Below are 14,962 nucleotides of genomic sequence, written 5' to 3'. Positions count from 1 at the left end.
ACCAAACAATTCTGAGCCGCTTCATTGTAGCTCGACAATTTACGGAAGAATTCCTGGTATAAATGTCCATTTCATCTTCAGTGAAAGCCTACCTATGAAAGAGTTGTTCATATCCAAAAAAATTTGGTGGATTAATTGTCATGAGGGTGCTTACGAATAAATGGAACTACGCACTTGAGCTAAAAGAAATTCTCCAAAGCGAGCCTAGGGACACAAGTTTACACTATGAAATAAGAAGAATTACGCAGTTAAAATGGGCCGTCACTATAACTAAGATGTACAGTGACCTATTTCTATAGCCATGCCAACATCTGCATTAATACATTGTGGTTCTTCTGCTTCCACTGTTATAAGAATTCAGTTTATCTGCAGCAGTAACTTGGGCTTCTCCTTAACATCACAAAATACTATTACATACACCGTAATTTTCAACGAATTCAAATGTTTCATCAGTGATTTCCGAGTCTCAACTCCCATTTCTATTGTGGCACAGAAACAAGAAGTTCCCATAACTAACGAAAACCATATACAATCAAAAGGGCTGTAACAGGTACACAAACAAGCCGTCACATTGCAACTCAAAGATACGACCCGGATATTTGGTATAACAGCACCACCTAACATCCAAAATACACGAGTATCTCTTGCTGTTTGCCAATTGCTTTCTATTTATGCTTCTTCACTGCCACTTTGGTTGCCATTTTTCAGTATATTGAACTTGCATAGAGGGCAGGTGGCATTTATGTGCAGCCACTTGTCTATACAGGCTGAGTGAAAATGGTGGAGACAGGGGAGTTCCCGCAGTTCAGTTCCGTCATCATAGGCACAAAGGCAAATACAACATTCCTGCAGTCAAACAAGAGACATTTAGAAGTCGAGTGCTTTTCCTGTAATGAGATATTATTCCAGTCACCAAACTGCTGAAATCTCAAACATGTTTGCATATGCATGTCAGCCAGTTAAAGGTCTGTGGCCCAGAAACAAATGAGGTGGAGAAATAAAACCTTGATTCAAACTCCTCTAACAGAAAAGCATCCAAATAATTAAGGCAGCATAAAATCTATAATGTTAAAAAACACACAGCATTGCAATTCTACGGCTTACGCCTATTTGATAAATGACCATGTCGCATGATGTGCACTACATGCAACTTATCAGTTTAAACTAATGATGTTCAGGTATAAACAGCTACCAGAATCTCAAATGCATTCAAAGTGTTGTATCCAAAGCAGGTATGAAAGTGTAACTGGACATACAGCATCCTCTAGAGGAAGAACATGCTCTGTGGGTGAATCAGTGTCGCATTCAGTCATTATCCCTCCAAATGATTCTTGAATTTCACCGTTTTGTTTTTCAAAGTCACCAATTTTCCGGAACTTGTATCTAGGAAGTCTGTCAATGTCTTCCTTAGTAGCTCCTTCCTGTAGCATAGTCAATCAATAAATAAAAACTGAGGCACCAAAAAGAGAAGCCACTTAGTTTTCTTCCAATACTTTAGTTTTCTTTGTTGGTTTACAGATAGTCAGATACATAAGCGATTATCACGGTAGCAGAAGTAGTAGAGTCCTGATGACAACAGTCACAGAAGATTTATATGGTAGTGAAAGTGAAATACAGTTGCGTACATCTCAGAAAGAAATACAAGAACCCTTGGAAATCCATCAACTTATTATTAATTGAGTTCACACAAGATTCTTACTGTTTAAATTTAGGGTCAATAACACTTAGACACTCTCTGAAAATGCGAAATTATACTTTCTCCCAAGGAAGTTTCGAAATTACATACACACTCTCCGAAAATTCACTTTTTTACACCTGACACCCTTTAATTAGAGTTTGGACAAAAATGCTTATGTTAGCAAAAAAATCATAAATTTTCAATTTTATCCCTCATTTAACATTCCTATGTAATAATTTTATACTTATAAGGGAAAAAACGTAATGATGTTAACATCAGTCCATGTATATATATTACTTTTATCCCTTTATAAACACAAAAATATACATGAGAAATGCTAAATGAGGGGTAAAATTGTAAATTTATATAATTTTGTTTGTTACCGTTAACATTTTTTGTCCAAATCGTAACGGAAGGGGTCATGTGTAAATGGAGAATTTTCAAAGAGGGTGTGGTATAAGTGTAATTTCAAAAGCATTTTGAAGTGTAATGTCGTGTAATTAACCCTTAAATTTATTGTAAATATGCTATATTTTCTCTTAACAACAATGTAAAATGCGAATGGGAAAGTTCAAATAAGCAAGAAAACCAGGTATGAAAGATTAAACAGATGTGGACTGCCCTTGTCCACGGGCATGCTTGAACTTTTGATCTTTATCCAGACTCCCTTCTCTTCTCTCAGTGCACTTTTTTTTGGGCTTCATTAAGGTCACACTTGTATAGAACCACAAGCAATCACCAGAGATTCATGGTACAAAGACTAGAATTCTACAACATAAACTACCTGATCTGCAACCGCATATAAAATTGCAATAATACATGGCAGACAGCAGCAAACAGCAATTCCAATGACACATGCCACAGCAACGCAAATGACAACGAAGAACACATCAAATGCCAAAAATGTGATGCAAAGCCTGCAAGATACCAGTAATTGGTAAAACATGAACAGAAATACAACTATGTCACGATTGTAACAGCAAAAGTAGATATGATTTGGACAAACCAATAAAGCTGCGGTGATTCACTAGTCAAACTCTGGCCGCCAGCAGATACCCAATAGAACCCAATTATCCACCAAATGAATGAGAACATAGTATTTGCAGACTCCAGATGTCTAGCAACACTGCGAAAAAATAACAGCAAGATATCATGGATATATAATTAATTTTCTCTACCTCTGAACCATAAAATATGGATTCCATTTTGTATGCCTGCTTGTCTTACTATTTACTTAGACATTATAGCAGTAAAAGGCTAAAAACATTAAAAAATGGAATGAGGGCAGTGCAGGTCTTCTGCCCCCAGTAATTAGTTAAATAAATCAGTGATCATTCTAGTAATAGAGGTAAGAGAAATACAGGTGGGCAAATATGCATTCTTCCACATAGCACTACCAATACAACTCCCATGGTAATAAGAGGAAATAATAGCTTAAAACATGTCGACCTAGTGACGTTATAGGTCTGGACAGAGAGGCCAAGAGCACCAAATTCTGCAAGAAAACTAGTCCATTAGAAAAAATAGACTATTGTGATGGCCAAACTCTTGACCAATTGGAATGAAGATAGGAGCAGGAGGAACTATACATGCAAGAGCGACTTGAGGGGACACCGCCAGCAGGAAAATCAGCTCCCACTCAAAGCCCATGTTAGAAGCAGAGCCAAAGTTTTAGAGTGGAATGCTCCTAGCAACCCAAATTCCATAACCATCTTACTTCGAAACTGTCTAGTTTCCGTCTACCCAACTCACCAAAGAGAGCCTGATGCCCATATGGGATCAATGCAAATGCATCGGGGAACAACTGAAAGACACAAAGACCATCAGGGAAATGCCTTAACTGAACTGGAGACCCAGCCTTTACAAATATAGAAGTGGTTCCCAATTGGCCTCATCAAATGAGACTGTTAGTACCAACTAAACCTCCTATAACAAGCATTTAAGCAGAAGCAATGACATCTAGTTAAGTTAAACACTTCTGGTGGGGCCAATCTGAATTAACTCATCTGGACAACGTGTTACTGCCGAAACGTAAACAGCAATTCTTTATTGTTGTGATTCAACTATATCAACAGTCGAGCCCACACACATATACACTCATTTCCAATTACAGGAAACTTGATCAATTACGATTTAGAATCACCAATAAAAGCAAATCCCAGAACTAAACTTGTGTGGAAAACCAAATTGAAACCATTCTTATATTTTCTCATAATTGCTCTTTTCATACACTCCATTACTTGATTTTGTTTCCATGCTATTCTTCTCTCTCTTCTTCTTCTTCTTCATTTTTTTTTCAAATGAAGAATCAAAATTGATAGTTAATTTCTCTAAAAAATAATATGCAAGGGTAATCCAGTTTCATTGTTTCACTTTTCATTTTTGCTTGACTAAATATACTGCACTCAAGCAGAGCACTGGCGCTCCATTGGTATCACTCCTTGGAACAGTCATCTCACTTTAGTTTATTTGCTCGAAATAACATATTAACATAAGCAACTGAAGTCAATAAATAATATGCACGATGCTTCCGCAAGTAAAAATAATGTTTTGAAATTATAATTAACATGATTCCTAGAACTAACAAAATTCCACCAAAAAGTTAAAACACGCAAGGCACAAAAAAAAAAAAAAAAAGAAAAGAAAATCAAATTACCTAGCTTCATCATCACTCTGCCGGCGCTCGGAAACATAATCCCCAGACTCCATGTCATCACTTCCGGAGCTCGAATTGGAGTAATTCCGGTTATACCTAAGCTGCCCCCTTTCACTCCCCTCTGAATTCCGCTGCGAATACCTTTTCTTATACTCGGCGCAAACACACACCATATGGAGAATGCACTGCAGATCATAGCCAACAATCCAAAGCCTCAGCGGCATCGAAGGATCCTCATGGCGGCTCATGATCAGCACAGAAATGGAGACGATAACGAACGCGAGGTTCCAAACGAGGTCCAAGATTACTATTGGCTTGGAGTAAGCCCAATCGCTTTGGCGTTCTTCGATTTGTTCGGCAGCAGCTTCCCGAACACGCACGGAAGGCTCACGCATCGCCCGGCCCCGGCTGCTGGCCCGGCGGAGGGAGCGCACCACCACACGAAGGCTAGGCGGGCGGCGGAGGACGGGCGGGCTGGCCGGGGGGAGGAAGCGAGCCGCACCACGAAGGCTAGGCGGGCGGCGGAGGAAGCGGGGGCGAGTGCGAAAGATCTGGTCGCCCAGTAAGGGCGTAGTGTCGACGGCCGGCGTGGGCGTGGGAGAAGGAGAGGGATTGTCGTTTGACGACATGGTTTGAAGCGGAGGAGTTGTTCGTGTTCTGGTTCGTTCTTTAATTTTGAAGATTTGGAAGTGATGATTGATGAGTTTTACTGCTCTCTCTCTCTCTCTCTCTCCGTCTTTGGGTGGAGGATTGATCGGACGGCGGGATTTGAAGATCATCAACTGTGATTGACTGTGACTGATTAATACGTAATAACTAAATGAAAATATATTTTACTACCTCAATTTCATTTTTTTAAAATTTAAAAATCTTTTTTCATAATCAATTATTTATTTATTTACAATCCCCTTTGGCTTAGTGTGACGTTCTCTTAACATAGACACATAAATCAGCTCATTACTCAAGTATTCGTCGTACCAAAATTATTCTTTCACTCTCTAAACACTCATTGTTATTTTTTAATTTTATTTTTCTATAATTAATTATTGACTTGATTATTGGAGTGCTAATATTTTTTTTATAGATTTTTTTTATTAAACTTGCTAAATATCTAATCCAAAAACTTCCTTAGCCAACACTTTTTACTTACATCAATACCTAACATGCACATTAATTTAAAAATTAATGTATTTTTTTACATAAAAGAAATGTATTATTAATTAAAATATAACTCAAGCATTACATATTAAATTAAAGTAATAAATTAGTATGATATGATACAAATACTAATCACAAAAAAAATATTTTATTCATCTAAACTAAAAGAAAAGTTATTAACTAATTGATTAAATGAGACTTGTCTTTTCTTGAAGATTGGATAAATATATTTGATTAACTTAAATTAAAAAAGACTTAAAAATAAAAAAAAATATCGCGCATTTTTAAAAGTAAATAAATAAATACACTTTTGTTTTATTTTTTATAAAATATATATTTTAAAATAGAGATGTAATTATTTATTTTTATCTAAAATATTTAAATTGAGTAGTTGGTAATTTAAATTTCACAAATCAATAATATCTTATTGCACACGAGATTTTTGTTTAATCTTTAGTTTTTGAAATTTTAATTACTTAAATTGTTAATTATTTTTTTATTAAAACTAAAACATCTTTGCTTAATTACGGAATATTTTATGTCGAATTTAAGATTAAATCTTATAAACATATTTGATCTTAATATATATATATATTTACAAGATCAATTTTGTTTAAATATTTAATTTAAAAAAAACTAAGTTCTACAATTGTTAATTTAAGAGGATAAATAAGACATTTGATATTGTGGAAGGTATAAAAGAAGTGATGTATTGGTCCGACGAGTATGGTTGAAGAGTGAAGACAGGCAGCATTGAAGAGCCAAGAACAGAGTCAGAAATTTGTTTGTCCTCTTCAATCGCTAGATTATTCGAGGAACACGTCTGAAGATCGGCCTAAGTTCACCACGATTCCACGTTGGCCCATTGTCTTTGGGCCTTCAACTCCAAATGATCCTTAATTCTTTCGGGTTTCTGTTTGTGTCATTTTTACGATATTGTGCTTGACAAACGGCTGCAGGAGCTAGGAATTGGGTTAATGTACAAATTTGTTTTAGTGAAATGTATACGTAGAAGTTTGAGCACTGACACTAGTACAAAAGCTTTACTTCTTGATGCGAATAAATATTTGAGTGAATTGTTGAAACTGGGTAAAATTGATGAAGCTAGAAAAGTGTTTGATGGAATGCCTAAGCGAGACGAGTTTACGTGGAATACGATGGTGGCTGGGTATGCGGATTCAGGGAGGATTGTCGAAGCTAGAAAACTGTTGGACGAGACTCCCAAAAAGAGTGCAATTACTTGGTCATCAATTGTTTCAGGGTACTGCAAAATGGGTTGTGAAATTGAAAGTTTACAGTTGTTTTATGAAATGCAGCATGAGGGGTATAAGCCCACTCAGTTCACTTTGGGAAGTGTACTTAGGCTGTGCTCCATAAAGGGTCTGCTCTCAAGAGGTGAACAGATTCATGCTTATGCCGTCAAGACTTGTTTTGATAAGGATGTTTTTGTTGTTACTGGTCTCATCGATGTGTATACGAAGTGTTTGCGCATTTTGGAAGCAGAAGATCTCTTTCACAGCATGTCTAATGGGAAAAATCATGTTACTTGGACTGCAATGATTAATGGATATTCCCGAAATGGTGATGCTGTTGGAGCAATTCAGTGCTTTGGGAGCATGCGGGCAGAAGGGGTTGAGGCTAACCAGTATACATTTCCAGGTGTATTGTCGGCTTGTGCGGCTGTTTCTGCTCTTGCATTAGGGTCACAGGTGCATGGTTGTATTGTTCGTGGTGGTTTTGGAGCTAATGTTTTTGTTCAAAGTGCATTGGTTGATATGTATACAAAATGTGGGGACCTGGGTAGTGCTTGGAAAGTGGTCCAGTGGATGGAGGTTGACGATGTGATTTCTTGGAATGCCATGATTGTTGGGTGTGTGAGACAGGGTTTTCCAGAGCAAGCATTATCTTTGTTTAAAATGATGCATGAAAAACATATGGAACTTGATGAATTTACATACCCCTCTGTCCTAAACTCTCTTGCTTCCACAAATGGTATGACTCACGGTACGAATGTCCACTCTTTGGTTATTAAATCTGGATTTGAGGGTTATACACTTGTGAGTAATGCTCTTATTGATATGTATGCTAAACAAAATAGCTTGGAGTTTGCATTTAGATTGTTTGATTTTCTGGTGGAGAAGGATGTCATCTCCTGGACATCCCTCATCACTGGTTGTGCTCACTGCGGCTGCCATGAAGAAGCTCTTAAATTGTTTTGTAAAATGCGGAGGAATGGAACAGACCCCGATCACATCGTTGTCTCCAGTGCTTTGAGTTCCTGTGCTGAGTTGGCGTTGTTAGATTTAGGGCAACAAGTTCATGCAAATTCCATTAAATCTGGGCTTGACTCATCCTTATCCGTTGATAATTCCCTTGTGTCACTGTATGCACATTGTGGGTGCTTGGAAAATGCCGAAAAAGTTTTTAAATCCATGGAAATACGGAGTGTGATCTCTTGGACTGCTTTAATTGTTGGTTATGCCCAAAATGGTGAAGGAATAAAGTCACTTCAATTTTATGACGAAATGATAGCTTCTGGTGTAAAACCCGACTTCATAACTTTTATAGGATTGCTATTTGCTTGCAGCCACACAGGTCTCACTGAACGTGGTCGCCACTACTTTGAGTCCATGATCCAAGATTATGCTATAACACCTGGTCCTGATCATTACGCTTGTATGATTGATCTTTTGGGTAGAGCTGGGAAAATTCAAGAGGCTGAGGAGTTGTTGAATAAGATGGAGGTTGTGCCTGATGCATTTGTGTGGAAAGCATTGCTTGCTGCATGCAGAATACATGGGAATGTTGATCTGGCAAAGAAAGCTGCAACGGCCCTCTTTGAATTGGACCCTCAAGATTCTGTCCCCTATGTGATATTATCAAATATTTATTCTGCAACTGGGAAGTGGGAGGAAGCTGCTTCAGTTAGAAGATTGATGAAATCAAGAGGAGTTGGCAAGGAACCTGGACGTAGTTGGATAGAAATGAATGGCAAAGTTCACACATTCATGTCCGAAGATAGGAGTCATACAGAAACGGAAGAAATTTACTCTAAAGTTGATGAAATGATAATGTTGATAAAGGCAGCTGGATACGTTCCCGACATGAATTTTGCTCTTCATGATGTCAGTGAAGAGGCTAAGGTACATGGTCTTGCCTATCACAGTGAGAAGTTGGCTGTGGCTTTTGGGCTCCTTCACCTGCCAGTAGGAGCTCCTATTCGGATATATAAGAACATACGGGTCTGTGGTGATTGCCATACTGCAATGAAATTCATATCACGCGTCTATAATCGCCATATTATTCTAAGGGATTCAAATCGATTTCATCATTTCAAGGAAGGAACATGTTCCTGTGCAGACTACTGGTAGAAGTATAGTGGATTTCACATTTGTAGTTGTGATTGCCCGAGCCTCGTGAGAATAAGCCTAATTTGGACTTCAATTTTCTCAAGAGATGTCTTCAGTTGATGAGCTATTTTAGAGATTTTTACCAAGTTGGGTTTGATGTAGTCTTAACTAAAGATGATGAGAGATTAAAGAGGGACATGTTACTGACAGATGAATATCAGACTGCAGAAATCCAAAATTTTTGTTACCGAGTGACTGCGATCTCACAGCAACAACATTGGGGGCAGTGCTGAAACCATATCTTGTTTAATTTAATTCCATAGGACTATTGAGATCAAAAAATTTTTACGCACAAATGAAGCACCCCAACAAGTAGTAATCAGACAGAACAAGGAAGATCAGAGAAAGCATGCATGCCTCCGTAGGATACTCATTTTCTACTAGGAAAAGTAAGGAACATACAAGAATTATGTACCTAAATTATCTCAACAACCTCCAGTTTGAGCCTCCATGGGCCATATGGACACTTGCAAACTGGACATACATCTAAGATCTATATATCTGCAGAGCATATACAACAAACAATTGAAACTATGTTTGCCATTGGAAACAAAACTCCCAAGAATTGTTGTCTTCCACCTGGCCCAGCATGTACAACATAATTATCTCATTAATTAAGTCAGGAACCAGCAGAGCTTTCTCCTCGTTAATCATTGTTTGATGTCAAGGAGGCATGGTTCAGTGGGGCACTCTAGCATCCAAAAGCAACTTTCAGAAGATTCACTTCTTGGCATGGTCTGGAATCAGCCGTTTTAGCAGTTCAGAAGGTGCACCAGCTAGTTCTGGAAGACACAACAGCAGATATTAGAATAAATTTCCTTTCAAGTCAAAAGAGACAACGTAAGAAAAGATAACCTTTACTTACCTTCAGCCGCAAAGTTGAACAGAGGAGGTAAAGGCCGCCCATTGGGCAAGCATGCATTTGGTTCTCTCAAGTCGTCAAAAAAGGGGTGAGCACAAGCCTCCAACTGAAAAGGTTGAAAAAAAAAATGATTAACAAATTTCAGGAAGAGAAAATATGTTCAAACAAGCTATCTAGATAGACTTACGGCAGTGTAGCGTAAAGTAGGGGAATACTGGAGCAGCCTTGAGACTAGATCCACTGCTTCAGGCGGCATTTTGTTGTGAAATACCTGGAAAGTAACTTCATTTAGATCGATTTCTTTCTTTTATAAGGGATGATAGTGACTGTGAGACACATTCTTTGGATGATATGAGAAACCAGTGCAATGAGAAATCTCCAAATTGAGTTCTCAACAAACCTTGTGCCATGGGTGTGCTTTAATCTGAGGAAACTTAAATTCACTATAACTTGGGTTCATGCACTTGATTTCCTCTCTAGTTGGCGTTCCCAAAACCTGATTTTTGCAAATAAAAAGAAAGAATCAACTTAGAGGTGCACAAACAGAGACTTCCGTGTTAGACATGAAAATGACAAGAGTTTATGAGTTTATGGTAAGGTACCTTAATTATTTCAACTAGCTGATCAACACTGCTTTCACCAGGGAATATAGGCTGTGCATCAGTTTTAGTAATGTCAGAATTGGATTTACAACAAAACTAGGAAAAGACGTTAAAAGAGGCATACGCGTAATTTAACTCAAAACTCAAAACCAAATATGTGATAAGTATAACCAGAAAGGAAACTATGCTAAGATTTTATAAGGAACTAATGGAAATTATGCGATATTTATGCATTAATTTGCCACAATTTAAAGTAAGTAATATTTCTTCAGGCCACCTAGCAAGCCTTGATGAAATTGTTAGTCACCAACAGCATGCATGTCAGCAAAATGGGAGCAGCATATAAGTCTACCTGGCCTAAAAGCAGCTCGGCCAGAACACAACCAACTGACCACATATCAATTGCAGTTGTGTATTCCGTAGCTCCAAAGATGAGTTCTGGAGCCCTGTAATACCGAGAGCAAATATACGAGATATTTGGTTCACCAGGTACCTGCAGCAGACCAGAAACCTCAGCGATTGACATGTCATCAGGCTCAGTCCAAACTCTAGAGAAAAAAAGAACATACCAACATCTTTGCACTTCCCAAATCACAAAGCTTAAGCTGATGTGTGTGAGGATTGACCTGCAGCAAGCATCATAGTTTAAGTTGCAAACTCCAAATAAAACATATAGCACAAAATGGCAAGGATACATAGCAAAAGATTTAGGGGATGTGGAGGGAGCTCAAGCCATAAAGCTGAACTGAAAACTACACATCTGTGAGTTATTTTTGCAACAAAGACAATTAAAAAAGCAAAAGAAGGGAATGGGGACATGTTAAAGCAAACAGGTTATTTTAAAAGTTCAAATCCTTGCATAACAATGAGAAGAATAAACGAAAAGTATTTTCTCCATCCTAAAATCTCATGCATAAATGATTTAAATTTTAAGAACATAATGAAGAGATAAAAACTCTTCAAACAGACAGAAGCCCAACTTAATTTTACAAAAATATAAAAACAATCATACCAGTAGATTCTGTGGTTTAATATCACGGTGACATACACCAATAACTCTATGCATATAATTTAGTCCACGGCAGATCTGCAAAGTAGAAGAAAACAACATAATCCATGGTTTCAAGGAAGTAACTGGAAGACCCAAAATGAGAACCAGGCAACAAGACGCCATTCGAGCAATCAAAGAGGTGTACAAATTACAAAATAAACAAGACAAATGCTGCAGCTAATTTATGTACCTGGTATGTATAAAGCTGCACGTATAAGACAGGCATGTGCTGTTTCACTTTGCTATAGTGCCTTGAAGCCCGATAAACAGTCTCCGAGACATACTCAAGAACAAGATTGAGGTATACCTCGTTCTTCTCAGTAGTAGAATAGAAATAATGCTTCAGCTGAACAACATTAGGATGATTAAGCAAGCGCATTATTTGCAGCTCTCTGTTCTTATATCTTCTATCCTGTAGCACCTTCTTGATAGCAACAGATTCACCGGTTTCAAGACACTTAGCCTGCAGCAAAAATCATAAGATAGGAAAAAGAAACTAAATTAATCCTTCTGCCTTCATACCTACAGTCACAAGCCCTCAATCCTCCCATAATTTCCTAAGCAGGAGAAATGCACACTTTTCCTTAAACAATACCTGGTATACGACTCCAAATGAACCAGTTCCAACCACACGCTCAGCCATATAAGACATTGTCTGTGGAAAACATACAAAGCAACTCAGACACCACTTAGATTATTGGGAAACATTCTCTTAAATCTATGAACATAATGTCAAATAAGATAAAAGCCTTAATTTGGAAAGATTCAACCAGAACAATCAATGACCTGTTTAGGTTGTCCATTTCGGCCACCAATTGAAGTCACAATTATCTGACCAGTTTCGGTTCCGTTTCCACTAACAACAGTTGGCTCCATATCCTGGAAAAAAACTTTCAGCAGTCACAAATAAACTCACTATCTGATCTGAGAAAGAGTATACCAGTATTTCTCCCCTCAGTGCTATGTAATAATCAAAGCAACATACACCAAAGCGGATAAATATGCACAAACCTTTCCAATATCGTCATGATCATCAGTTTTATCCTCTCTAATTTTCATTTCATGCATTTCTTTTGGAAGCACATGTACATCAGATGTGCTTGCTACAGCTCCCATGGACTTAGCTTCCATATGCACCACCGGCACTCTCACACATTTTTCTCCTGTATCTACTTCACAGTCTACTTTCTGATCTATTTCTTGCTCCACCTTCACTCTTTTAATGCTAGAATCCCCACCCTGTAAATAAACAGATCAAACTTAAGAATAGGGCTCATATAATGAGAAGTTCAGGCAAAGCTGAGCAAAATTGAACTTCAGAAGGGCATTCCCTAAATCTAAAATTAGTCTTTGTTATCTCACTCACTTGAGACTCACTCACCAAAAGACAGCAAGCCACAGAAATCCAGCACAATGATAAATAGCATGTCTTTATTGAAAAGAAGGTTTATACTATCAATAAAGTTTAAAGCTTCACCATTTTCAAAAGTCATAACTTTCAAGAAAACAACATAATCTTACACAATGCATGAGAAAAAAAAATTTCTAAAACCCAACAGAACCAACAACCTGAGAGGCTCTTCACCAAGACCAAAGTTAGTTTCCAAAAAAGAAAATCCTATACATAAAAAGCGCCACAAAAAAGCAACACTCAGGACAATAGACAGACTCTTGAGTCTTGACATTAGGAAATTCCCAAGATTCGTGCCATATATGGTGGGTATGATGTGATGGGACTCTCTCAATCAAACAGGCTGATATAAGCTTTTCTCAACCCCACAAAATGAAGAATTGTTTTCATGTCAGCTTTTCCTCGTTTTAGTTGCTCAAATTAAATTCCCTTTCAGACACCACTAGTAAACCAGAATACAGTTCCCATAACCAAATGCAGCCACAAACGTACACCTGACCAGAGGCTACATACATACACAATCTTGATATCCCACAGCTGCCTTTTTCTTCGTTGAATCAAGACTTGAATGTAAAGTTAAACAAATTCAGCTTACATAACAACAAGCCCCAACAGATTAAATATTCCAAGAAATAACAATCAGGCATCTTTATGTTTATAAGAATCCATATAAATATATGCTCAATGAAAACATCCTTCCTCAAACAAAAAGATTCAATCTTTTTTGTATTTCCTGGTGTTCTTTCCTCAATTTCTCAGAATTATAATAATGAAATAGGACAAATTTTTTCATTCCAAGAAATCCCCACCTAACAAACAAAAAACGAACTCCTTCTTCTCATCAATCTCAAACATCCAAAAGTAATTAGATCAACAGCGACGTAAAACTCAAAAACACAAAAAAGAGGTAGAAACTGAAAGTAAATTACAGGATCTGAAACGGAGGAACGGCCAGAAGCAATGCTCTTCAGCCGACGCATCATATTCATTTTACTATCCGCACCACCAAACAAACAACAATCAAAATCAAAATCAAAATCCCAGCAGGAAAATGAAACGAAAATCCCTTTTCTCCTTCTCCCCACTCACTCTTCAATCAATAATCAAACAGCCCATAAACCAAAAAAAGAATCTAATCACTCTTCCATCCAACCAACAACCCAAGAAGTGAAACCAAAAAAAAAAACCAAAGAAGTTTTTTTTCAAAGGGTGGGGATGGAAGAATGAGAGAGCAGGGACAAAGGAAAAATCTTTTCACTCTCTCCCTGCGTTCGAAACGGAAACAAAGAGAAAAGAACAAAATGGAATGAAAAATAAAAAAGGGAAAGGACCGAAAAATTTTAAAAACCAAAAAAAAAAAAGAAAAAGGAAAAGAATTTGGAAGAAAAAGACAGAAAAAATCTGCCCTTTCAAACAGAAACTTTCTTTTTTTTCCCTTACACTTCCAGACCAGTCAATGCTTCAACGCCTAATCATTATTCCTTCCGACCACATTTCTTTTTCTTCGATTTCGTACTTGGTGTCAGACTTTAGTTTTAAGCCGTGGGATTCCTCATCATAGTGATCTCACGGCGCGGAGACCCGGGGAATTCAATCTGAAATGACCAGAATGGGTTTTGAGAATTTATTAGGTGAGAGAACGGAGAGGAAAATCCGGGGGGGTGGGTGTGGGGGGTAGAGTGGTTAGGTGGTGTTTGGCTAATTTAAATTTGACTGGGCGTTAGCTTTACAGTACAGCAGTTGTTATATTCAGACTTTAGAAATTTTGAATTGAATTTATCAAACCCATATACCATATATCTCACTTTTTTTGACTAAATCAATACAATGTTTTTTGCTTCTATAAATAATATATATAATATTTTTCAAAAATAAATATATTTTTATATTTTTCTGTTTTTTAAAGAATAATAATGTAAATCAACTATAATCATTGTATTTTCTTTTTTATTTAATACTTTTTATATATTATATCAACTACCATTTTTATAATTTTATCTAACATTCAATCACAAAATTAATAAAAATCTGAATCTATTTAATTAAATAATAGAGATGTTGTATGTATGTATGTATTTGCTATCTAATTATTATGTGACCACTAATAAAGATTAAAAAAAGAAAAAGGAGTGGA

General features: G+C 37.2%; 3 protein-coding genes across 3 annotated transcripts; 1 reads left to right on the top strand and 2 right to left on the bottom strand.

Annotated features, from left to right (window-relative positions):
• On the bottom strand, positions 241-5,096 carry LOC105172105 (E3 ubiquitin-protein ligase At1g63170). The gene is made up of 6 exons (XM_011093445.2): positions 4,823-5,096; positions 4,335-4,759; positions 2,685-2,804; positions 2,463-2,595; positions 1,257-1,421; positions 241-846 (listed from the first exon to the last, which is right to left on the bottom strand). The coding sequence occupies exons 1-6, from the start codon at positions 4,961-4,963 to the stop codon at positions 670-672; spliced, it is 1,161 nt and encodes a 386-aa protein (XP_011091747.2). The 5' UTR covers positions 4,964-5,096; the 3' UTR covers positions 241-669.
• Positions 6,209-9,442, top strand: LOC105172098 (pentatricopeptide repeat-containing protein At2g03880, mitochondrial). Its single transcript, XM_011093440.2, has one exon. It carries the CDS (start codon positions 6,470-6,472, stop codon positions 8,861-8,863), a length of 2,394 nt encoding a protein of 797 aa, XP_011091742.1. The 5' UTR covers positions 6,209-6,469; the 3' UTR covers positions 8,864-9,442.
• LOC105172088 (shaggy-related protein kinase alpha) lies at positions 9,243-14,133 on the bottom strand. Its single transcript, XM_011093430.2, has 13 exons — positions 13,758-14,133; positions 12,429-12,656; positions 12,204-12,296; positions 12,013-12,072; positions 11,608-11,880; positions 11,379-11,453; positions 10,936-10,992; positions 10,719-10,859; positions 10,367-10,417; positions 10,165-10,260; positions 9,952-10,035; positions 9,768-9,870; positions 9,243-9,684 (listed from the first exon to the last, which is right to left on the bottom strand). The coding sequence occupies exons 1-13, from the start codon at positions 13,815-13,817 to the stop codon at positions 9,623-9,625; spliced, it is 1,383 nt and encodes a 460-aa protein (XP_011091732.1). The 5' UTR covers positions 13,818-14,133; the 3' UTR covers positions 9,243-9,622.

This window comes from Sesamum indicum, linkage group LG1 (genome assembly GCF_000512975.1).
Source record: "Sesamum indicum cultivar Zhongzhi No. 13 linkage group LG1, S_indicum_v1.0, whole genome shotgun sequence".
NCBI classification, from domain to species: Eukaryota; Viridiplantae; Streptophyta; class Magnoliopsida; order Lamiales; family Pedaliaceae; genus Sesamum; species Sesamum indicum.
Note: the sequence above shows the minus strand (reverse complement) of the source record. Positions and strands in the feature narration are given on the sequence as shown.